General features: G+C 66.8%; 6 protein-coding genes across 6 annotated transcripts; 5 read left to right on the top strand and 1 right to left on the bottom strand.

Moving 5' to 3' along the window:
* Positions 1–28: 28 nt before the first annotated feature.
* On the top strand, positions 29–2,900 carry EMIHUDRAFT_363137 (hypothetical protein). Its single transcript, XM_005787452.1, has 10 exons — positions 29–79; positions 153–623; positions 692–746; positions 866–941; positions 1,142–1,205; positions 1,314–1,421; positions 1,882–2,132; positions 2,265–2,300; positions 2,524–2,566; positions 2,818–2,900. Exons 1-6 carry the CDS (start codon positions 62–64, stop codon positions 1,329–1,331), a joined length of 702 nt encoding a protein of 233 aa, XP_005787509.1. The 5' UTR covers positions 29–61; the 3' UTR covers positions 1,332–1,421; positions 1,882–2,132; positions 2,265–2,300; positions 2,524–2,566; positions 2,818–2,900.
* A 411-nt stretch (positions 2,901–3,311) lies between these two features.
* EMIHUDRAFT_467456 (hypothetical protein) lies at positions 3,312–3,515 on the top strand (the record flags this gene model as incomplete). The annotated part of the gene is made up of 1 exon (XM_005787451.1): positions 3,312–3,515. A coding segment is annotated over one exon (204 nt), but the record flags the coding sequence as incomplete, so codon positions are not given.
* Positions 3,516–7,660: 4,145 nt separating this feature from the next.
* EMIHUDRAFT_455397 (hypothetical protein) lies at positions 7,661–11,471 on the top strand. Its single transcript, XM_005787450.1, has 5 exons — positions 7,661–8,343; positions 8,489–8,890; positions 9,048–9,161; positions 9,372–9,596; positions 9,801–11,471. Exons 1-5 carry the CDS (start codon positions 7,864–7,866, stop codon positions 11,172–11,174), a joined length of 2,595 nt encoding a protein of 864 aa, XP_005787507.1. The 5' UTR covers positions 7,661–7,863; the 3' UTR covers positions 11,175–11,471.
* A 2,993-nt stretch (positions 11,472–14,464) lies between these two features.
* EMIHUDRAFT_110927 (hypothetical protein) lies at positions 14,465–15,271 on the bottom strand (the record flags this gene model as incomplete). Its single annotated transcript, XM_005787449.1, has 1 exon — positions 14,465–15,271. The coding sequence occupies one exon, from the start codon at positions 15,269–15,271 to the stop codon at positions 14,465–14,467; it is 807 nt and encodes a 268-aa protein (XP_005787506.1).
* Positions 15,272–15,798: 527 nt separating this feature from the next.
* Positions 15,799–16,497, top strand: EMIHUDRAFT_363135 (hypothetical protein; the record flags this gene model as incomplete). Its single annotated transcript, XM_005787448.1, has 3 exons — positions 15,799–16,078; positions 16,136–16,137; positions 16,306–16,497. Coding segments are annotated over 2 exons (282 nt in total), but the record flags the coding sequence as incomplete, so codon positions are not given.
* A 1,432-nt stretch (positions 16,498–17,929) lies between these two features.
* Positions 17,930–20,769, top strand: EMIHUDRAFT_441026 (hypothetical protein). Its single transcript, XM_005787447.1, has 11 exons — positions 17,930–18,011; positions 18,082–18,160; positions 18,691–18,742; positions 18,814–18,928; positions 19,051–19,175; positions 19,419–19,694; positions 19,899–19,958; positions 20,033–20,237; positions 20,367–20,477; positions 20,549–20,586; positions 20,653–20,769. Exons 2-11 carry the CDS (start codon positions 18,093–18,095, stop codon positions 20,689–20,691), a joined length of 1,089 nt encoding a protein of 362 aa, XP_005787504.1. The 5' UTR covers positions 17,930–18,011; positions 18,082–18,092; the 3' UTR covers positions 20,692–20,769.
* Positions 20,770–22,730: the final 1,961 nt, after the last annotated feature.

The following is a 22,730-nucleotide window of genomic DNA, read 5'->3' as shown; positions in this document are numbered from 1 at the left end:
GGGTCGGTGTCGGCTCCTGACTTGGCCGTGCGACGCCGCACCGACTGGATCGCTGTGACTTATGCCGAAGATTACGGAGGCGCTCGCGCGCGCCCATGTTGTCACGCACCCAGCACCCTGTAACGCCTCCTTCCCTCCGCAACCGTGCGCAGGGCGTGCAGTTCCCTACCGGCCCCGAGGGCAAGCGCTCGACGCTCGCGACCGGCGTTGCTGTCTTTGCTGCGGCGGCGGCGCCGGCGGGCGAGGAGCTGGCCGGTGCGATCCGCAAGGCGCGGAAGACGTGGCGACAGGAGTACCCGGAGATGCTCACGCGCCTCGTCGAGGCGCAGTCCTACTCTGCGCAGCGCGCCATTGCGATCGCCGAGGCGGGGCTCGCTGAGATCTACTCGACGTTCGAGTTTGTGCGAGGCGGCGAGGTGGTCGGGGTGGAGGCGGCGATGGCGGCGCCGTCGGCGGCGCGCGCGCTGCACACCGCCACGGTCGCGGGCAGCGGCGCCCTGCCAACCTCCCTCTCGGTGCCGTACTTTGGAGACAGCCTCTCCGACCAAGTACTCGTCGACCAAGTCAACGCCTGGGCCGACTATGGCGCTCTCGAGCCCGCGGGGGCGGCCGCGCTGTGCGCGGTGGCTGGACCCGCCGGGTGGCGCGGCCTTGCTGACCGATTCGCAAGATCAATCGACGAAACCTGTAGGTGGCAAACTCGGCTGAGTGGCGCGATCTGCGCGGCCGCACCTTCGTCGCGCTCGGCGCCGCTCTTCGTAGACCTTTCGCAGACATGGGAGCGACACAGAGACACACGCCGACGCTTGGCATGCGGGCGGGCCTCCAAACAGAAGTATCAGCCGGCGTGTATTTCTTTTCACAGGCGCGACCGCCGAGCTGGGCCCGCTCGCGCTGCTACTGCAGTGCGGCGCAACCGTCGTCGCCGTCGCGCGAGGCAAGCCTGACACACACACACACACATGCACACATGCACACATGCACACATGCACGCGCGCGCGCGCACACACACACACACACCACTCCACACCACACACGCACGCACGCACGCACGCACGCACACACGCACGCACACACACGCACGCACACGCACGCACGCACGCACAATCTCCCGCAATCTCCCACAATCTCCCTCAGGCAAGCCTGCCAAGTGGGCGGAGCTGGTCTCCATGGCGCGCGCCAGCGCCGGGACACTGGTCGTGCCGCTCAAGCGGCCCGCGAGCTATGAACAGCGTCTCTTCACGGCTGGCGGTGTGAACAGGTCGTGCCGCTCAAGCGGCCCGCGAGCTCGGACGAGGAGATCGCCGCTGCCGCCGGCGCGGATCTTCTGACGGAGACGCCCGAGCTCGCAGCGTGGCTCGCGGAGACGCTGCCGGCGCTGCCCAAGGGGGCGACAGTCGGGACCTACACGTACCTCGACGGCGAGCTGCAACCACCCACACGCTGCCGCGTCCCGCACAACCCCCCACTGTCTCGACACGCCTCCCGCACCCTCCCGCACCCTCCCGCACCCTCCCGCACCCTCCCGCTCCAACCCGCTCCAACCCGCTCCAACCCGCACCCTCCCGCTCCAACCCGCACCCTCCCGCACCCTCCCGCTCCAACCCGCACCCTCCCGCTCCAACCCGCTCCAACCCGCTCCAACCCGCACCCTCCCGCTCCAACCCGCTCCAACCCGCACCCTCCCGCTCCAACCCGCTCCAACCCGCACCCTCCCGCTCCAACCCGCTCCAACCCGCACCCTCCCGCTCCAACCCGCACCCTCCCGCACCCTCCCGCTCCAACCCGCACCCTCCCGCACCCTCCCGCTCCAACCCGCACCCTCCCGCTCCAACCCGCTCCAACCCGCTCCAACCCGCACCCTCCCGCTCCAACCCGCAGGGGAGCTGAACGTGCGCATCTCGCTCGCGTGCGACCTGGTCTGCTCGTCCCTTGTCGCGAAGGGCTTGTGCGCCGGCTTGGCCTTTGTGCAGACTCCCTCGCAGGCCTTCCTTCTCCCCGCCGGATGCACCGAGGCGTGCGACGAGTCGTACGCCTCCAGCTACTTGCGGCTCCTCCGCTACGAGCCGAACGCGCGCCCCGCCGCGCCCGTCGCGGATGGCGAGCCGACGCGCCACGCGCATGACGGGTACGTCCCGCACATCCCGCACTCTCCCGCAATCTCCCGCAATCTCCCGCAATCTCCCGCAATCTCCCGCACTCTCCCGCACCCTCCCGCACTCTCCCGCACCCTCCCGCACTCTCCCGCACTCTCCCACAGGTACGTGCCGATGCAGGGGCCAAACTACGCCCTCGCAAAGGCGATCGCCCACTGGGCCATAGTCGCAGACTCAGTCGAATCGCGCGTCCGGGGGCTTTAGTGAACGGGCCAGTTTTGCGGGAGGTTGCGGGAGGTTGCGGGAGGTTGGTCGGGCATGGAGCGGGGACCCGTCATGCGCGTGGCCGTGGGAGATTGAGGGAGATTGTGGGCGATTGCGGGACGCCGCTCTTTTGAACTCAGGGCGCCCACTGGCCTGGTGCTAGGCGATCAACAACTGGCGCGCGGTGCTCGCGCGCTCGCGCGACGGTACCAACACGAGATCATACAAATGCCCAGTCAGTATGTCAAGCAACACACCACCACAAGCCACACAAGACACACGCCCCACAACAGCAGCGCCACACAATCCCGGCCTAGACACACTTCCGAGACTCCGTCGACACCTTCCACACACTTCGTAGACACTTCCTAGGCCTCAACCGTCTTGTGGCTGTGGCAGATTGCGGGAGATTGCGGGAGATTGCGGGAGATTGCGGGAGATTGCGGGGTACTCCTAGGCCTCACGGTCTCGTCGAACGTCGCGCCCGCCTGCCGCACTGCGTCCATGGTTGCGGGCGACAACAAGAATGCTCGCGCCGTCGCGGCCGCATTGGCGGGAATGGGCAGACGCTTCTTCCGCCCGACACCTCGTCCTCCGCTTGCGGCGACGCCTGGACACCGCGCGCGCGTGCGCCTCTTCTAGGCGATTTCCGGCCGACGATGGTCGTCTCAGACACGTCGCAGGCACGTCCCAGACATCTCCTAGACACTTCCTAGGCAACTTCCGGCCGATGCTCGTCTTTAACGCGGAGACCGTCGCTGTGCTGATGGGCATGCTCCCTCCTCCCCGGCGTCGCAGGCACTCACCCGAGACACTCCCCAGCACACACTTCCCGGACACTCCCTAGGCATGCTGCTCATCCACGACGTCCGCAACCCTGCGTCGGTCGCGGAGCGCCTCAACGTAGACACTTCCTAGACACTTCCCAGACGGGTCCTAGACACTTCCTAGGTCGCGAGCCCCTCTACCCCGCTTGGCCACCCGCTCGAGCTGCTCTCGGCGCAAGCCTTCCACGGCGGCTCCTTCCGCGTCGGCGTCAAGCCCGCCGCCCTCGGCCGCCTCTTTGCCATCACGGGCTTTCTCTTCCCGTCTGACCCGCGCCCAACCTCGGCTGGCCAGCTGCAGCGGGGGAGCAGCGCCGAGTCGGTGGCGTGAGACTCGAGGCGGACGGCGAGGCTTCGGGGGCGGGCAGGCGGTAAGGCGTAGCCGGGCGGCGGAGAGCTGGGCCAGCTGGCGCTGGGGCGGCTGGGCCAGCTGGGGCAGCCTCGGGTAGCTTGCGGGTGTCCACCGTCCGCCAGCTACGGTCGAGCGCGTTGGGTTTGGGGTGAGCGCGTGCGGGCGGTGGACGGACGAGAGTGCGAGCGTCTCGACCATGAGCGACGGGGTTCCAAGCGTTGGGACACACGCGGCGCGCGGCGCCGTGACGTTGTGAGGAGACGCCTCCCGGCGAACGACGTGCTGCGTGTGCAGTGGCAGAGCCTTCAAAGGAAGTGAAGGGCCGTGCTGGTGTGGGGAGGGTGTGTTTGGGGGGTGGTTGGAACACTACGAGACTGCCACGCTGCCGGCGCTCGTGCTGCCCGCGCTACCCTCGCTCCCAAACACCGAGCGCGAACGGCACTAACACCGAAATGCGAGCACCGCGAACGAAACGGTCGGCACCGAAAATGGACGCGCGACGGAGGCCGCGGACCGCTCCGGCGGCGGCGGCGCCCGAGGTGCGACAGTGGCGCCAGGCCAGCACGAGCGGCCTCGGCCTCGACCCTGACCGCCGCCTCGTCGGCGTGCGTCACCAGGCGCAGGCCGCCTGTAGCATTGCGCCGCCGCCAACGCTCACAGCCCCCCTCGCCGCCGTTTGCGCAGGAGCACCAACACTGGCTGGACATGTGCCGGCGATTGGAGGCGAGCGAGAAGCGCCGGGCTGCTGCCAGGGCGAGGGGGGACGCAGCACGGACACGTTACGCGCACGAGCAGCGGCTCAAGGTGTGGTGATTGAATTCCGGCCACCAAGAGAGATCATCTTACAATCACACCGCGGACAGCAACCGACGTCGACCCACGCGCCCCACACAGGCGCAGGCGTGGGCGGTGCGCTCGAGGAGAATGCGGACGCTGGCCGCCGCCGCTGAGGCGGAGGCAGAGGCGGGCGAGGAGGTGCTCAGCAGCGCGGCGCTCTTGCACAACATCAGTGACTCGATCCTATTGACGGGCCGCGCGTGCTCCCCTCCTTCCCCCTTCCGCAGCCGCTCTCGGGATGCCTTGCCGCTGCACCGGGGCACCGGACGCGTCTGACAAGAGAGAGTCGGGCGCGCCCTTTCTGGAGGGCATTTCGTGTACGCCGTATAAAAAACGCGCGCGCACATGCGTACAGGTCCGCTGCAGGCACGAGAGTTTGCTTGCGAGCAGGTCAAAATGACATCCGTGGCTTCTCCCCTTCTGTGTGAATGGGCAGCTTGAGCTTGGGCAGCTTGGGAAGCTTTATCCGACGGAAAGGATTCCACCCCGTCTGGTTCCCCTCACGGCTGCGGCGTCTTCTGCTCTTCTTGGCCTCGGCTTGCCCTTGCCGGGCGGGGCGCAGTCGCAAGCTTGTGGACGGCTTTGCGTCGAGCTGCGTGGCGTTCTCGGAGGCATGCACCCGCCGCCATGACGACTTAGCCCTGTCCTTCCCATCACGGCTGGGGCGCCGCTTCTTCACCTTGGCTGGGGTGGTGCTGACGGCCTCGGAGTGGTTCCGAACCGCGCGGAGGTTGCACACGGGCGGCTTGCGCGCCTCCTCGAGCGCACTGGCCGATGGCTTGGGCTGCACCCACTCGGTCCTGCAGTGCGGTGCCGGAGAGGGGTCGCGGGGTCAGAGGCATCAAGGCGCATGCTCGCGCTCGGATTCGGCGCGCGCGCTTGCCTGGGCGAACCACACTCGTAGCCGCAGATTCGATGCTTCTGCGAGCGCGCCAGCCGAAGGCAGTTGTCGTAGTATTTCCACGGCGATTCCGGCTTCGAAACGCCGTGGAGTACAGGTGAGCCATCCTTGACGTCAGCGCTGATGCGGGAGGAACCAGCCGCTGGCGTGAGGTGTGAGCACCCGAAGGGGGGCAGCCAGCGCCGCGCACCTGGCGGGTTCGCCGTTGGAGCGTATCCGGACGACGCACATGCGGGTCGTCTCGATCGCCACCCCAGAGGTTCGCACCTTTCCATCAAGCTAACGGTGACGGCGCCCTCGCCAACGGTCCAGGGAAGGACGAGGGCGGGCCTGGCATCGTGCCATGTGCATACAGAGGAGCCGCTCCGTGTTCCACACCTATTTCCAAATGGCGAGAGGCGGTATTGGCCGAAAAGGCGAGGCCCACTCGGGACGCACGCGCAAGACGTTCTGAAAGCTGCTCTTCCACGCCGCCGGATACCGCGACATGTAGCAGTGTATCATTGAGCGCGCGTCGCCTAGTCGCAAATTGCGCCTGGGATGGACGCCTCCTGTCCCGCGATCGGCCAGTCTCGTGAGGGAGGACGCCAAACGCGAGGCGGTCGTTGAGGCCCCAAAAGTGCTTGTAGTTGGGCACGCGAATGGTCGGGCGGCCGGCGGTGGCTTGCAGCTCCGCCAGCCACTGCGTTGGCGAGACTGGCGAGTAGAAGCCGGTGTCAGGCCGTGCAGCGACAACGTGCGTGTAGCGGAAGTCCTTGTTGGCGATCCGAGAGACGTGCTCGTGCGAAAGCACCTGCCGGGAGGCGGTGTGGTGCTGGCTGGCTCGGGTCGGGAGGACGCTCGAGCTGTTGGGAGAAGCGCGCCAGGCGAGAGACTCTCCACAGGCTATAGTGGGCCCGGAGTGCATTCATCCGGGTGAGCTGGTCGTAGTCCTTTTCGGCCTTCCCTCGCCATTTCGCCGCCAGCTGCTCTAGCTCTGCGTCAGCGTCGACGAGGTCCTGGTCCTGCGGAGGGCGGAGCGGACGGTGGCTATTGGGCGGGTCCCTCGCTGGTGTGGTTTGACTCTGGAGTGCCGTGGCGCCTCGGCCACGAAGCGGCACGGTCGCAGCTCAGCGAACGCGAGCCGCTGTGGCGCGCCACCGCCCGACTCCTCGCTCCGCGTGTTTACGAGGCTGTTCACCTGTCACAAGAGAGGGGTCGCGAGTACGTGACTTGCGCGCGGACGAGGGATGGAGCTTGGCCCGGCGAGCTCACCACCATCGCATGGACAAATACATCCGTCGCGCCTGACGACGGTGAGGGCTCAACGCCACGCTGTCGCTGCCTGTGCCACCCTGAGGGCCGCCTCGCACCGTTTGTCGCTGCCCGCAGCGGGCGCAGCAGGTTGGCGCGGATGGTCGGCAGCGACACTGTCATATTGCGCGAGAGGCCGAAAAAGCACACCTGGTCGCGACGGCCGTCCACATACTGAATTGGACCAGGCGGGAGCGTGTGTCGGCAAGATCTATCCCTTCTGGGATGCCCGCACCGCGACGCGAAGACCAGCAACCTCGGGCCCGCTGCAGCGTGCGTCGCCGTCGTGGTCTGCTGGGCGGCTCTGGTTGCCAACCGTGGCCTCTCGCCCCATGAGGATCGCTGCAGACATATATCCGAATGCGTCAGCGTGGCGCTGGACGTGCGACTTTCACGATCGACGTTGGGTGCGACTTTTGGACGCGACCGAAGCGTGCCGTTTGTAGCTATCTTGTGGCGTGGGCCGCCCTCGTCGAGCGGTGCTCTTCGTGTCGATCGATTGACAAGCGTCAAGCCGCCGGCTTGTGCTTGTGCATGTGCATGTGCACGTGCATGCCATGCATGTATGTAGCGAGCGCTCTTGCGCACGCAGGCTGTTAATAGTTAGCGTGACCTGACTGATTGATTGATCACCTGAATGCCACCCGTCTCTCTCTCTCTCTCTCTCTCTCTCTCTCTCTCTCTCTCTCTCTCTCTCTCTCTCTCTCTCTCTCTCTTCCCCTGAACAAATCTCTCTCTCTGTCTCTCTCTCTCTCTCTCTCTCTCTCTCTCTCTCTCTCTCTCTCTCTCTCTCTCTCCTGCCTGGATCCCCCGGGGGGATGTGAGGATGTCACCCTTGACGAAATCTTTGCCCCGCTCTCCTTTCCACATACCTTATTGGTCAAACTCGCATGGACCATGGTGACGTTTTGTTTTGTCGGCTCGTGTGTGGTTATAAAATGAACTCGGGGGCACGGGACGCGGCACAAACGGGGCACAAACGCCAGGCTACAAAGACGGGGAGGCACGTAGTGACGCTCGTGTGTGGTGTGTATGTATCGAAGGTGAAGAACAGCTTCCGCAAAAAAAAGAAAACACCCGCCAGCTTTTCAAAGGCTCGCCGCAGGGTCGCGACCCTGGCCTCCGCCGCGCCGCCGCCCTCCCCTCCGCCGCCGCTACCTCCTCCCCGACGCCACCCCTCTCTCCTCCGCCCTGCCTCGCGATCTCCTCCAGCCTCCGTCCCCTGCCTTCACCCCACCGCCGGCCCACCGTCGCTCGCCGCAGGCACTAGTACACGAGAAGAGCCACCTGCCAGCCATGTCCACGCCGACGCGCCCGCTCGGTGCGCGCAAGACCACCAACAACAAGCCCTCGCCATGGGCCCTGAACCAGAAGTCGGACCGCTTCGGCGGCCCCGGATCGATCTACAAGCCCGCCGCCGGCACCGGCATCGAGCGCTCATCGCCAGCGCCCACAAAGACGCCGGGCAAGGCGACCCCTGGGTCGCGCAACGCGCGCACGCCGTCGGGAGCCGGCCGCCCCACGCCCAACATGGCCAGCAAGACGGACCGCTTCGCGATGCCGGGCGGCGTGTACAAGCAGTCCGACTCGCCGGCGCCCTCGGCGTACGCGGCCAAGCCGCTCAAGCCGTCGGGCCCGACGGTCTCGCTCGTCCAGAAGATGCATCGGCGGCGGCAGTCGCGCGGCCTCTGGGCCGACGCCGTCGCCAAGGCCAGCGGCGACGGCCCGACGTACTACAACCCGTCGGCGCTCGCAAAGGCGTCGGTGCAGAAGGAGGTGCGGACGCTTCTCAGACGCCTCCACTGCCACGCGCGTTCCAGAAGGAGGGCGGATCGAGCCTCGCCTCGCTCCCGCGGAGACCCCTCCCCCCCCTCCGTCACTGGGGCCACCCGCACCTCAGTTCCTCCCGTTCGGTGCCCAGGTGTCTGCTCAGTACAAGGACGGACGCGGCCGCTTCGAGACGCACGACAGCGTGTACGCCGCGCCGGCGACGCCGGCGATCGGGCAGTACGAGACGGCGGTGAACATTGGCTCCTCCAAGTCGTCCACCGTCTCGTACGCAAGGGCGCGGCCCGGCCGCTTCGAGGCGCACGACACCATCTACGCCAAGCCCGCCACGCCCGGCATCGGCGAGTACGAGACCGCGGTGCATATGGCCTCCACAAAGTCGTCCACAGTCTCGTACGCCACGGCCAAGGAGGGCCGCTTCGAAGGGCGCGACACCATCTACGCCAAGCCGGCCACGCCCGGCATCGGCGAGTACGAGACCGCGGTGCCATTCAACATCGGCTCCTCCAAGTCGTCCACGATCTCGTACGCAAAGGCACGTCCCCATGCACACTCTCGCACCTGCGCGCACACGCCAACACACGCGCCGCAAGATACGATGTAAACGCCTCTACGCACCCTGCACTCGCAACCCCTGCCCCCGCATCCCCCCCCCCCCACACACACACATACACACACCTTCCCTGTTTCAGGAGCCGCGGCGCCAGTCGCGCGGCATCTGGGCCTCCAACGCCAAGCACGAGGGCAGCCTGCCGCCGGCTCTCAAGTACGCGGACGCCGCCCCCTCGGCGCTCGCAAAGGCATCGGTGCAGAAGGATGCGGCGTCGGCCTGGTCCAAGAAGGACCCCAACGGCCGCTTCGGCGGCCACGGCTCTCTGTACGCGCCTCCGAGCGCACTCGCCGGCCTCAAGCCGTCGCCGCAGCGCGCCGCGCCGCCAGGGGCCCGCCCGGCGCCCGCGGCGTCGCCGGCGGGGCAAAAGTACTCCGTGGGTGGCACCGCCGTCGACGTGTACGAGCCGGCGAAGATCGAGGCCTTCCCTTCCCCGCAGCAGCCGATCGAGGCGGCGCCGGACAACGAGCCGCCAGTCGAGGCACCGCCCCTCGCGCCTGCGCCGGCCGACGACGGCGACGCAGAGTGCGACGCGATGGCGGAGGGCGAGAGGCTGTTCGCGCGCCTCTCGCGCGTCTCCACCGCGCGCGTGTCGCGCAATGACTACTACGATGCCAAGCTCGGCTGGGACGTCGAGGGCCTCCAGGCGCGGCTGATCCCTGCCGCCTCTGCTCGCACCCGCCTCTGCTCGTTGCCACCACTCTTCCACCTCTCTTCGCTGCCAGCTCTCTTCCCTGCGCCCCCGCCACTCCGCTGCACCACCCACCAAGACCGAGACCCACGCCCGCCCTCCCACCCGCCGAGCGAACTCACGACCCCCTCTCTGATGCCGCAGGAGGACCTCGAGATCGAGCATCAGGCCGCCGAGGAGGGCGTCGCACTGCCGTCCGAGCTCGACACGTTCCTGCGCGCCTTCGCGTTCGCGGCGCCCTCCGAGGCGGTGCGGCGCGAGGAGGCGTGGCGGCTGTGGGACCCGAACGGCAACGGCTACCTTTCGCTCGCCGAGGTCGACTTGGGCGTCAAGATGACGCTGCAGTCCTTCCTCAAGGACGCGGGCGCGGGGGAGGCGGTGTGGCGCCGCTTCCGGCCGTCCTTCATCCGCGCCTTCAACGACGCCAAGGACGCGGCGGCGGCCGCCTCGTCGCTGTCGGACGACTACGTGACCAAGGGCGAGTTCCGGCTGCTGCTGTCCTACCTCGGCTACTACGCGACGTGGTTCGAGGTGTTTGCGATGGTGGACGGATGCTCGGACGGCACCACCGCGACCGACGACCGCCGCATCTCGCGCGAGGAGTGGGAGGAGGGCATCGAGAAGGTGGTGGCGGCGGGGCTGTCGTGGGCGCCGTACGTGGCGCTGCGCTCGGCGACCCCCGCCAGCTTCGACGAGATGGACTCGAACGGCGGCGGCTACGTGCTGCTGATCGAGTTTTGCGCGTGGCTCAAGGCGGCCGAGGTGGAGGCGGCGACGCCCGCCGGCCTCGCCCTCGCCGCGGGCGACGAGCAGCTCGCCCCCGCCGCACCCGCCCCGAAGCCGGCTGTGCCGGCGGCCAAGGAGGCGGCCAAGGAGGCGAAGCCAGCCGTCCCCGAGCTCGACACGTTCCTGCGCGCCTTCGCGTTCGCGGCGCCCTCCGAGGCGGTGCGGCGCGAGGAGGCGTGGCGGCTGTGGGACCCGAACGGCAACGGCTACCTCTCGCTCGCCGAGGTCGACTTGGGCGTCAAGATGACGCTGCAGTCCTTCCTCAAGGACGCGGGCGCGGGGGAGGCGGTGTGGCGCCGCTTCCGGCCGTCCTTCATCCGCGCCTTCAACGACGCCAAGGACGCGGCGGCGGCCGCCTCGTCGCTGTCGGACGACTACGTGACCAAGGGCGAGTTCCGGCTGCTGCTGTCCTACCTCGGCTACTACGCGACGTGGTTCGAGGTGTTTGCGATGGTGGACGGATGCTCGGACGGCACCACCGCGACCGACGACCGCCGCATCTCGCGCGAGGAGTGGGAGGAGGGCATCGAGAAGGTGGTGGCGGCGGGGCTGTCGTGGGCGCCGTACGTGGCGCTGCGCTCGGCGACCTCGGCCAGCTTCGACGAGATGGACTCGAACGGCGGCGGCTACGTGCTGCTGATCGAGTTTTGCGCGTGGCTCAAGGCGGCCGAGGTGGAGGCGGCGACGCCCGCCGGCCTCGCCCTCGCCGCGGGCGGCGATGCCACCCGGTGATTACGTCTAGGGAGACTTACCGGCAGTGAGGGCTCTGCAGTCTGTGACTGCTCCAGGTGCTTGCTGTGTGTCTCCGTCCTGCTGCTCCGGCGTCCGGGAGGGTGCATCAGACGCGCGCTCTCTGTGGCTCGGGGCGTTGCAGCCGGTCAAGTGTGACTCGTGCTGTGGTGTTGTGAGCGTGGTGGGAGAGACTGTCCGGGGGCGGGGCGGGCGGGCGCCTGCCGCCGATATGCGCGATATTGCGCAGTGTGTGGCGCGTGCATGCCCATCCGACTTCCGAGCCCATAAATAAATAAAAACGGACCCGGGACCCACCTCTCTCTACTCTGTGAGATGGGTGAAAAGGGTTAGGTCCCCGCCCTTGCGATCTTTGTGCAGGGTTCTTTGTGGGTGTGGTAGGCGATAGCACTAGCCGTCTTCCACATGGTCCCTCGGATCCCTGCACGCCTGCTGCTCCTTTAATCTCTTCGTACCGGATCCTCCTGCTGATCTCCGCAAAGTCCTGCTCCCTCCCTCGTCTCGCCCTGCGCGTCTGCTCCGCCTCACCGTCTTCTGCCTGCGTCGTCTGGCGACGGGTCCTCCATAGTCGGTTGAGGTCGCCGCCCTCCTCGCATGAAAACAAAAAGAACAAGAGCAGGAGCAATGGAGACGAGGGAAGGCGCGAGGCGCTCCGCCGACAAGCAGCAGAGGCGACGGCGAAAGTAACGACGGCCATGCTAACGACGGGCGGCACGGTGGTAGGGGCGAAGTAGGTAGGCCCCTCTAGCATAGCGGAAGGGGAACTCGGCCTACTGGCGACGAGGAGGCTGGAAAAATTCGAGGTGTGTAGCATCTACACTGGGGAGATCTTCCGGACAGTTGGAACGGCGCAGCCACCAGAGACAGTACCAGACGAACTGTCACGACACACGGCAGCAGGGGGGACGCAGCTGGATGGAAGTGACGACGAGAGCGATAACGACTTCGACTGGCCAGCAGCATCGAACGAGCCGAAGCAAGGCACGCGGGCGACGCACTTCGTTCGCTACGAGGAGGTACAACTAGGCAAGGCAGCTGCGCAAGTGATGGTCCTGTTTGCAGAGAATGGAGTCAAGGAAGGCAAAGAAATCACATGGTCATATGGGGACTCATACAGGAGCCACCGCAAGGAGATGGGATACAAGGCGGGGACGAGGGCGAATCCGAACGCAATAACACCCCAGCAAGCGCGGACGGCATTTGCTAGATACTGCGCAAAAAGATAGACGTGACGAAGGAGGAGCTAGCGTGGAACTTTGGATGCATATCGGCAAGCCAAAATAACGAGCCGGAGGCTGTCCTGGTGCGTGAGCTAATCCTGAGCAACAATAAGCGACTGTACCACGGAGCACAGAGCGCAACAGACAGGACAGCGGCGACAGCGGACACGGCAGAGACGAGTGTGAGACAAAGGGCGGCGGGGATGGAGGGCGGTAGCGACGGGGATGGCGACGGTGACAGTGGCGAGGGAGAGGAAGGGGGTCCATTAACACCAGACAGCGAGAGGGGCAGGGAGGAAAGGGGGAGAGAGGAAGCCAACGGCGATGCCACCAGCAGCAGGGGAGATACGATGAGAAGGTAGACAACGGCAAAGGCGATAGCGAGGACGAGGAGAAACGGGACGATGGCAGGCGAGACGAGGAAGACGGAGGCGAGGGAAGAGGCAGCGCCGCAGTCGACGGAGGCAACAACGATGGAGATGGAAAGAGAGCGGCGACATGCGCAGAGGATGAGGATATAAACTGGGACGACGCAGCGGAGGGGATAGGCGAGGGAATCGAGGGGCCGGAGGGCTTTCGCGACAGCGACGATGACGACGAAGGCAGGGGAGGAGACGGAGGGGCGACACGCAGGAGGGGCGAAATCGCGAACGGCCCGAGCAGAGAGAGCGACGGCGGGGCACGAGGGAACAACGGAGACGCTACCGATGACGCGAACCGAGGCACGGACGACGGCGGGGACGGGGACGGGGAGGGCGACAGCGACGTCGAGGTTGACGCAACCGTATCGAGAGCGCCACCCAAAAGGAGGCGGACAGCCATGGAGGTCACCGAATGGAGGGCGAACGGCATGATACGAAAGGCAGGGCGAGTCGGATGGAGAAAGAAGTGCCGAAAGGCCATGGTGGAGGGGAGGGACGGGAGGACGAAAGAAGGGCGAGGAGGACGAGCGGCCCGCACAGGTCGCGAGCAGACAGCGCCTGCTGGCCACTTCGAGACATTCGCAAAGAACGCTAGCTACATGGGAGGGCTTCGTGAAGGATGGATTGAAAAACATTCGAACAAAGAAGAGGCGACGGGAGGAACCGGCGGAGGATGCAGTGACGTGAGACACACACACACACACACACACACACACACACACACACACACACACACACACACACACACACACACACACACACACACACACACACACACACACACACACACACACACACACACACCGCTCACCCTTGCCACGCGCACTGGGCCTTGCACTTTGAATGCCGTGGGGCTCCTGTCGTCAGACGTGGAGACGCGAGGGTTGCCCCCCCTTGCCCCACCACCTCGTGTGTGTGGAGAAGTTTACCTTACCTTACCTTACCCTCCTCGTGCCTCTTCCCAACGTTCCCTCGGCGGCCGATGCCGTCTGCTCCGGCTCCCCAGTCCCCGGGTCTGCCCTGCTCTCGTCTGCGCTAGTTTCTGCTCCGTCCTCACCAGCGTCTCTCCTCTGTCCTTCTCTTCTTCCGAGCCCATGCCCCATGGGGACATACGTTTTATCAATTATCATATTTGAGATATATACGTATCCGGAAGCGGGATCTCTCTCATCTCAATCGGCGCATCGGAGAGCAGAGGACAAGCCTGCTGTGGCGTCGCCGCTGGGATCGATCGGCGGCGGCGCCAGCAGCGTTCTCCTTCTCGGATCTGAACTTCTGAAGCCGACTTTGAGCGCCGATCGATCGATCTGAGGGCTGGCCGATGGGTGGGGCCGCGCTGGGGCTGGGACATCGCCGCCTCCGCGGAGGCCGGTGGCGACCAGATAAAGCCGTAGGAGCGGTTGGGGCGCGTGCTGTGGCGCGCATGTCCGCGGAGACCGCCGTGGCCCGTCGGCGCCTGGCTGCGGCCTGGCGTCACGCTTCTGGCGCCGGAGCGAGGGACGTCGCGCTCGCGGAGGAGACTCACAACCACAAGCACACCTTCTCTCCAACACACTCTCGAGCTGTGGGCTGCCACTGTCTCTCCCAGAGCTGCACAATCAACGACACAAACCATCTCCGGCGCACACTCTCACGGCGCATTCTTCTGCCCCTTCTCCTCCCACGAGGTCCGCTGCTGGTGCGGCCCGATGGCGTCCTCGAAAAGCACCATGTACGGCAGCGAAGCAGCCTTTCTCAGCCCCTCCCGCAGCAGCGCGCGTCCCTCGGCGCTCACGCCCGTGTTGAGCAGGTCGAGGGTGGAGAGGGGCTTGTTGGTCGGCAGCAGCGCGGCAAACGCCCTCGCGCCTCGGTCGCCCATCGCGTTGCCCCGCAGCTCGAGCGTTCGCAGCCCGTCGTGCCTCCCCTTCAGCGCGATGGCGATGGCCTCCGCGCCGGCGCCGCTGATGCCGCACTCCCACATGTCGAGCGCCTCCAGCACGTGGTTCGCGGCGAGCGCCGTGGCGAGTGCAGCCGCGCCCTCGTCGCCCGCGTTCGTGCGGGTCAGCCACAGGTGGCGCAGCCCGCGCGCCTTGGCCAGGCCCGCCGCGATGCCCTTTGCGCCCTCGGCGCCCAGCGGGTTCTCGTTGAGGTAGAGCCGCTTGAGGACGGTGTTCTTGGCGATGGCGGCGCCGAGCGCCTTCGCGCCGGCGGCGCCCACCCCATTGTGCCAGAGGTCGACGAGCTGCAGCTTGGTGTTGCCGGCGAGAGCCGATGCGAGCTTGATCGCGCCGCCGTCGCCGACGCTCTCGCCAAAGAGGAGCAGCTCCTCGCAGCTGCCGAGCTGAAAGCTGCCGTCGGGCTGCCGCACGTCGCCGAGCCGGCAGCGATGCTGCGCCGAGGCGAGGAGCGGCGGGAGGAGGACGAGGGCGAGCGACAAACAACGAGCGGCTCCCCCCATTTACGAAAGGCTGAACAGTGGGGCAGACCACCTACGCGATCGGCGGGGTTCGGACTGTTGCAGGGTATGGTGTGGTCAGCAAAAAGAGGTACACATCAGGATCCTACCTACCTACCTCATTATGTCAGACCGTGGTCAGGATGGAGCACTTGGAGTGCAGTCGGTAACCGCACGCCCAGGACCGGGGAGTTGGGAGGTGATAGACGCGGAGATGTACGCGATACGTCTTTGTCGATACGTCGATACGTCATTTGTCAGCCGCAAAATGTACGCGATACTCGCCTACTTACGCGGCCTCTCCTTAGTTAGATAGAGGCGATTGCTTACTATATATAGATCGCAACAGAGGCGGTGATTTTCGTGCGGGTACCATCGCATGTGGGAATAGCTTGCAACGCTTACGCCGACGCAGTGGCGACAGCATTATTTCGGACGGAAATGACAACACGGACGGAGAAAACACCTTTTCATTCATTCATTCAAGAAGAGAATCTCTCTTCATTCAAAGAAAGGCAAAAAACACAGGCGGGCTCGGTGGCGGTGGGCTGCGAGGCGGCGGCGCGACGGCGGGGGCGGGCGGGGGCGGGTGGCGGAGGCAAGGGAGAGGGTGGGCCACCGCGGTGGCCGTGAGGGCGGAGGCGACGCGGGCGGCGGTGGGGACGGACGCACGGGAGACGGCGGCGACGGCGGCGACGACGGAAGCGTGGGGACGGGCAGGCCCGATGGCGGGGGCGTGCCCCGATGGCGGGGGCGTGCCTGATGGGAGGGCGGCCGGCCGACTGACAAGCGCTGCGCTGGGAGGCGGTGGTGAGCCGCTAGACTGCGTCCCCCCCCCCCCCCCCGCACGCCGCTGTGCGAGCACAGGTGTGCAGGACGCGACGGCGGCGCGCACTGCTCCTCGCCGTTTTCCCGCTCACTCGCCGCGACCAGGAGGGAGGAACTTGGTTATACCTATAGCATATAGTCGGATGCGGTGCTCGTCAAAGGCGCAAGGCAGAAGCCATGCGTGCGCGCAAGCCGTGGAGGGAGCTCGCAGTGCTCGGGCTGGCGCGCCCACGCGTTGTGCTCGGGCGCAGCTGACCCGACCGCAATCGGCGGGTCGCGACAATGCGCGGGGCAGCCTGCGCGTCCCGACAGCGCCGACAAGCGAGGCGCAGGCTGCGGAGGGCAACCTGAGGAACGCGCGACGAGCGAGTCGCGTGCGCGGCGAGCCGGCGAGGTAGCCGCACAGCCGTTCGAGACGACGCGGATGAGCCAGCCCGTCTCGGAGGAAGAGTGCCGCCGACCCAAGTGGGCGCCCGCTGGACCTGCGACACAAGGCCGCGGCGACAGCCGCGCCGGAGGCGCAGTGCGACAGGATCGGTCCAGCGCCTCGCCGGGGAGCCGCAGGCACCCTCTCTCCACGGACGGGGCCACGGAAGCCGCTCAATCGGGCGCAGGACGCCTCGGTGTGGGCGGCACGGGCGGGACGCCGCGTCAATCGTTTCGAGGTTACATTCCGTGTGTGTCTCGCGCCTTGCGGGTGGGGAGCGGAAAGGAGGAACCTCTTCCCAAGAGCACCACTCTTGGAGCGCCGCCACTACCACCCAGAGCGCTGCAAGCAGCGCCGGGCAATGACGGCTTACCGCCCACCCAGCCCCCCCTCGGCACACCCCGGCAGCCAATGTGTGACGGCTCGAACCCGCTAAGCCATCCCGCAAGCGGGATAGCCCGCCACTCGAACCCGCAAGCGGGCGTACGAACCGCGAGCGGCTCGCACTCGTGGCACGCAGGCGTCCGACAGACGGCGCCGGGGCTAGGCGACCGAAGAGGAACTACGGCAAGAACCGCACACCACCTGCTGACGAGCGCTCGCGGAACTGGTCCGCGGCGCCCGCCAGGGGCGTGCGCGAGACAGGGCTCGAAGCCCTTTTCTGTGAGCAGGGATTCCCTCCCGGCGGGGGTTGTGGCGGAGAGCCGGCATGGGAATCGCCGGCCCCCACCCAGGGGGTGCCCCTTCCCCCCGAGGTTAGCCGCCACCGACCCCGAACGAGCTGGCCAGAGGGGTCGAGCATTGCCAGTGCGCGCCAGTCCCCCGTGAAGGCCAGTCCCGTGACGGCCAGTCCCGTGTCGGCGGCAGCGCGAGCTTGACTGAGCGCGAGCTTAGAGCGAAACGTTGCCATGGAGCTCGCCCTCTCCTCGCCGCCGCCGCTCGCAGGCAAGACGGTCGCCGTCGTCGGCGGCGGCGTCGGCGGCCTCGTCGCGGCCGGCCTTCTCGCGAGGCAGGGAGCGGCGGTGACCGTTCTCGAGCAGCGGCCGGTTGCCGGCGGCCGGCTCGGCGAGCACCGGCTCGGCCCGGCTGGCGAGTGGCGGTTCGACTCCGGCCCTTCTCTGCTGCTGATGCCCGAGGTCTACCGAGAGACCTTTGAGCTGCTCGGCGACCCGGAACCGCTCGAGATGTCTCCGGTCGCCGCGCCCTTCTACCACGTTTTCTTTGGGGACGACCCGGCCGGCACCGCTCCCATCCAGCTCGACCCGGCGCGGCGGCGCGAGGAGTTCGCCGCCGCGATCGAGCGTCTCGAGGGCTGGCCTGGCGACTCGATGGAGCGATTCGACGCGTACATGGCCGCCGCGAGCGCCGCCCTCGACGGCGGCTGGCCGCTGGCCATCGAGGAGCGGTGGGACGTTAAGACGGTCACGGCCGTCCTGCCCGCCTTTGCGAGGTCGGCGCTCCGCAACTTCCCCGCCAACCTACCCGTGGGCGCGAGCCGCGGAGGCGGCAGCCCGCCCTTGCGGTCCGCGTCTCTTTACGCCGCCCGCCCTGTGGACAGGCCAATCGCACATGCAGCAGCTCCGCCGCTACTTCCCAACCTCGGACAAGGTCCGCGCCCTGCTCTCCTTCCAAGACCTGTGCGCAGCTAGAGCTCACACTAGACTCCTTCCAAGACCTGTGCGCCAGCTAGAGCTCACACTAGACTCCTTCCAAGACCTCTGCGCCAGCTAGAGCTCACACTAGACTCCTTCCAAGACCTGTGCGCCAGCTAGAGCTCACACTAGACTCCTTCCAAGACCTGTGCGCCAGCTAGAGCTCACACTAGACTCCTTCCAAGACCTGTGCGCCAGCTAGAGCTCACACTAGACTCCTTCCAAGACCCGTGCGGCAGCTAGAGCTCACACTAGACTCCTTCCAAGACCTGTGCGCCAGCTAGAGCTCGCACTAGAGGCCGTCCTCGCATTCGCCTTCCTGGGACCCAGCGCTGACTGCTGACTGTCGTTGCGGTCCATCCCTTTCTCGACTAGGTAGGTAGGTAGGTAGAATCTCGACTGTCTGAGCTTGTGCGTCTTTGGTCCCGGGGTTGTGTCTTTGTGTGCGCCTGGCCTCTCACCGCGCCTAGCCGCGCCTACGCATCCGAGGCCACTCGAGTCTTCCGAGCGAGTAGGTACGTCGGCCTGTCGCCATACGAGGCGCCCGCCGTCTTCTCGCTGCTGCAGGCAATGGAGGTCCAATCTCGGGCGGATCTCGGGCTGGTCTCGGCCAATCTCGCGTCGTCTCGCTGCTGCAGGCGATGGAGCTGGACGCCGCGTCGTACGGCGTTCGCTATCCGCGGGGCGGGTTCGGGCGCGTGAGGAGGAGGCTGCTCGAGCAGTGCGAGAAGGTCGGCGTGCGGGTGCGAACCGGCGCCGGTGTATCGGTATTCGGCTGTATCGGCACTCGGCTGGACGACACTGCGTGTTCCAACCCTGATCTTCTTCACGCGGCGTCTCGGCTGATCTCGGGCTGATCTCGGCCAATCTCGCAGGCGTGGCCGTCACGCGAGTCGAGGTCACCCAGGAGGGCGGGGAGGCGGGCGAGAGCGGCGCTGCTGCGACGGGCGTTCGGATCGTCGACGGCGATGGCTCCGAGTCGAGCTTCGCCGCCGACATCGTGCGGGCCCCCAGCCGAGATTGCGCCCGAGATCGCCAGCCGAGATTGCGCCCGAGATCGCCAGCCAAGATTGCGCCCGAGATCGGAGCCTCCCCGAGGCGAGGGCGTGTGGGGAGGACTGAGCGTGTGCCTCTGCTCGCGGCGGCGGCTGCCGCGAGGGCTCGAACGGAAGAGAAGAGAGGAGAAGAGAGAGAGAGAGAGAACAGCGAGAAGGGAATAGGAGGGCCCTCCGCCCGCCGGAAGGTGCTTTGCAACGCGGACCTGCCCGCCGCGGAGGAGGCGCTGCTGCCGCCACACCTCTCCAGGGCCGACAAGCTGCGGTCCGCCGCCTCCTCCTCCTCCGTGCTGTCCCTCTCCTTTGCCCTCGACGCGCAGTTTGCCGACGCGCTCGCGCACCACACCATCGTCTTTGCAGAGGACTTGGGCCAGGCGCCGTGGGAGTCGCTCTTTGGCGCCCGCCGGGCCTCGAGCTTCCTGCCCGTGGCCGCAGCCCCCACCTGGGCCCCGGGCCATTTCTACGTGCGCCGCCCGACTAGGGGCGTCTGCTCGCTGCGGACAGGTCTCTCTTCACGAGCGTCTGCGTCCGCAGGTGCACTGCCCGACGAGGACCGCCGTGTCCAGGACACGTCCATGACATGTCCGAGACGTGTCCGCAGGTGCACTGCCCGACGAGGACCGCCGTGTCCAGGACACGTCCATGACATGTCCGAGAGGTGTCCGCAGGTGCACTGCCCGACGAGGACCGACCCGACCGCAGCTCCTGCCGGATGCGACGCCATCACGGCGCTCCTCCCGACGCCGCCGAGCCTTTTGGAGCCCGAGCCTTGTCAGAGCCTCCCCGGAGCCTCTCCCGGTAGGTTCTCCTCCCGACGCCACCGCTGCCGGTCGGCGCCTCCGAGGCGGAGGCCGAGGCGCTGTCCGACGTGTGGGCGGCGGCGGGGCGGGCGTCTGTCGTCGAGCGGCTGGCCCGCTTGCCTGGCATGGCAGGGTGGCAGCAGAGCATTCGCCACGAGTCCGTCATCCCGCCGGCTCGGTGGCGGCGCGAGTACGGCCTCGCTCGCGGCGCGAGATGAGCCGAGATGAGCCGAGATGAGCCGAGAGTTCAGCGAGCACGGCTTCGCCCGCGGCGCGGCCGCCTCGCCCTCCTCCCCCGGCGCGCGCGCGCCTCTTCACCCCCTGCCGCCGACGCAGGCGCCGTGTTTGGCCTCGCCTCCAGCCTCAACCAGCTCTCCTTCCTCCGGCCCGGCCCGCGCCACCCGAGGGTGCGCAACCTGTACTTTGCCGGCGCCTCCGCGCGGCCAGGCAACGGCGTGCCGCCGGTCATGTTCATGTGCTCGAGACGTGTCCATGACATGTCCTAGACCTGTCCACAGGCAACGGCGTGCCGCTGGTCATGTGCGGCGCCAGGCAGGTGAGCGAGTTGCTGCTTAGTGGCTAATTGACATTAGTTGGTCAGTCATGTGCGGCGCCCCGGCAGGTGAGCGAGGCCATCGCGCGCGATGCGTGCGGCGGGTGAGGGACGCGGCGGCCGTGTCGCCTTTCAGCGCCACCACGGGCACCACACCGGCAGGGCGCCACGGGCGGTCGCCACAGCGCGGCCGCTCGTGGTTGCGCCGCGCAGGGCCGCCAGCAACGTCGCCGCCTCTGCGCGCCGCCGCGGTCCTGGAGCGGGCGCGGCTGCTGCGCGAGAGGTCTGCGGTCGGGTCTGTGGCCTGGCGTCTGCCAGGGCTCTCTAGCCCATAGCCCGATCCCGATCATCCGGCCCGCTGGGTGCGCTTCTTAGCTCCCCGGCCCTGGATGTGAGGCTGATGACTGCACTCCAAGTGCTCCAAGTGCCCAGCGATTAAACCGGGGCCCAACTCGACGACTTTCTAGCGATTTGCCTCGCACGAACCACGGGGTCGGCTCCCCTTGCAGCCTTTCGAGGGGCGCAAACCCTGTGACTTAACCCTAGAGATAGATACACTGTCGGTTACTGGACCGTCACCAGCTCGACGTCGTCGAACAACGTTCGACCATGGCACTGTTCACAGCGCGCGCGGACGGCGGTTCTGCGAGTCCCGCTCAGCAGGACTTTTGTAAAGCATGCTTGTGGCAAGTTATAGACGCTAGTATCGACCTCAGAGACCCAGGTGCATCGTCTGGGCCGACTCGGACAGCGCAAGCATGGGCGGTCGGCCTCCCTAGATGCACGCGAGGAGTTGTGGCGCGGTCCTTCCCGTTGCTCCTCCCTGTCACCCAACCCACCCGCTCCACGGCCGCCTCAAGAGCTTGAACCTCCCCCGGTGCAGGCTGCCACACCAACGCGACGTTTGTCGAGGCGGAGGCGGTGTGCATTGCGGCGGGTGGGCGGCTCTGCACCTCCATCGAGCTCGAGATGGGCTGCGCGCGCGGCTCCGGCTGCTCCCTCGACGACCACCTCGTGTGGTCCTCTGGCAAGAACCGGCCGCAGTTCGACGCCGCGCAAGAGTTTGGGGTGGACGCAGCAAGGGGGCTGGTACCTCCATTGTACGGTGGGCCTCAAATCCTCGGCCTCGACCGCTGCCAGGCGTACCGCGCCGCGACACCCGTGGTGCGCCGCCGCTTTGGTGTCGCCGGCCTCTTCAACACGGGCACAAGCCTGCTGCAGCAGTTGCTGGTGGAGCGGTGCGCCATGCCGGGCCGCGAGAGTGCAGAGCAGAGCCGCGATGGCAAAGCAGTGTTACGGTACGCGCGAGTGTCGGCCGGATCTGCGCCGTGGGGCAAGCACAGCCCGGCTACGTGGCGCGGGAGACACGCCGTGACTGCACCCGACAACGTCTCCGACGTGGAGAGCACCCTCCCGCTGGTCATCGTCAAGGACCCGCTATCATGGATGGCCTCGTTGTGTGGCAACGCCCAGGATAAGCACTAGGGAGCGGATCGCATTCATCGCAGCCTCCGAGGCCGTCGGGAGGAGGAGCGGTGGGGCCGTGATTGCACGTTCCACGTGACTCCGCACATCCGCAGCCCAGGTTCGCCCACGCTGGAGCGGAAAGGGGACTTCTACAGGTAGGGAGAGCTGAACGTTTCCGCAGGCGAAAGGACAGACGAATTTTCAAACGGGGGTGAACCGTGCCATCCTCGATCGCCGTGCAAAGCTCGCTTCCGAGCTCTCACGCCGCGCGTAGGGCCCTTAGGGGCCTAGAGAACACAACCCCCTCTCTCTTTTCTCCCAGTAAGCTAAAAGTACGTAACGAGGGACGTTTTCATTGGATTCCCACCGTCCAGCCCCTGCCGCCTCCTTTTCGTGTGTGCGAGAGTACCTCGATGAGGTGACTTGGACCACCAAGAACTGGCTGGGGCTGCAGAAGCAGCGTATCTCGGTCGTTCTTCACACACGGCCATCGCAGAGCAGATTGTGAATGAGCTTGCCTGCGTGCGGCGAGGGCGGTCGAGTGCACGGAGCTAGAAGTAAGTGCCTCGCCGTCCTCGCAGTTACTGCCAGTGAGCGCCAGTCCCGTGCCTACTGTCGTGAGAGGGAGTGCCTAAAATTCTTTCCAGTGCGCGTCAAAGAAAGAAAGAAAGAAAACAGAC

Source organism: Emiliania huxleyi (genome assembly GCF_000372725.1).
Source record: "Emiliania huxleyi CCMP1516 chromosome Unknown EMIHUscaffold_142, whole genome shotgun sequence".
NCBI classification, from domain to species: Eukaryota; Haptophyta; order Isochrysidales; family Noelaerhabdaceae; genus Emiliania; species Emiliania huxleyi.
Note: the sequence above shows the minus strand (reverse complement) of the source record. Positions and strands in the feature narration are given on the sequence as shown.

Coding starts and splice junctions, on each gene's coding strand:
- EMIHUDRAFT_441026 (XM_005787447.1), top strand. CDS start 18,093: ATGCAGCAGCTCCGCCGCTACTTCCCAACCTCGGACAAGGTCCGCGCC. Junction 19,695..19,898: donor GGGCCCCGGGCCATTTCTAC/GTGCGCCGCCCG, acceptor AGGTGTCCGCAG/GTGCACTGCCCGACGAGGAC. Junction 20,238..20,366: donor CGAGTACGGCCTCGCTCGCG/GCGCGAGATGAG, acceptor CCGCCGACGCAG/GCGCCGTGTTTGGCCTCGCC.
- EMIHUDRAFT_363137 (XM_005787452.1), top strand. Junction 624..691: donor GGGCGGCCGCGCTGTGCGCG/GTGGCTGGACCC, acceptor CGAAACCTGTAG/GTGGCAAACTCGGCTGAGTG. Junction 942..1,141: donor GTCGCCGTCGCGCGAGGCAA/GCCTGACACACA, acceptor TCCCTCAGGCAA/GCCTGCCAAGTGGGCGGAGC.
- EMIHUDRAFT_455397 (XM_005787450.1), top strand. CDS start 7,864: ATGTCCACGCCGACGCGCCCGCTCGGTGCGCGCAAGACCACCAACAAC. Junction 8,891..9,047: donor CCACGATCTCGTACGCAAAG/GCACGTCCCCAT, acceptor TCCCTGTTTCAG/GAGCCGCGGCGCCAGTCGCG. Junction 9,162..9,371: donor CGGCGCTCGCAAAGGCATCG/GTGCAGAAGGAT, acceptor GACGTGTACGAG/CCGGCGAAGATCGAGGCCTT.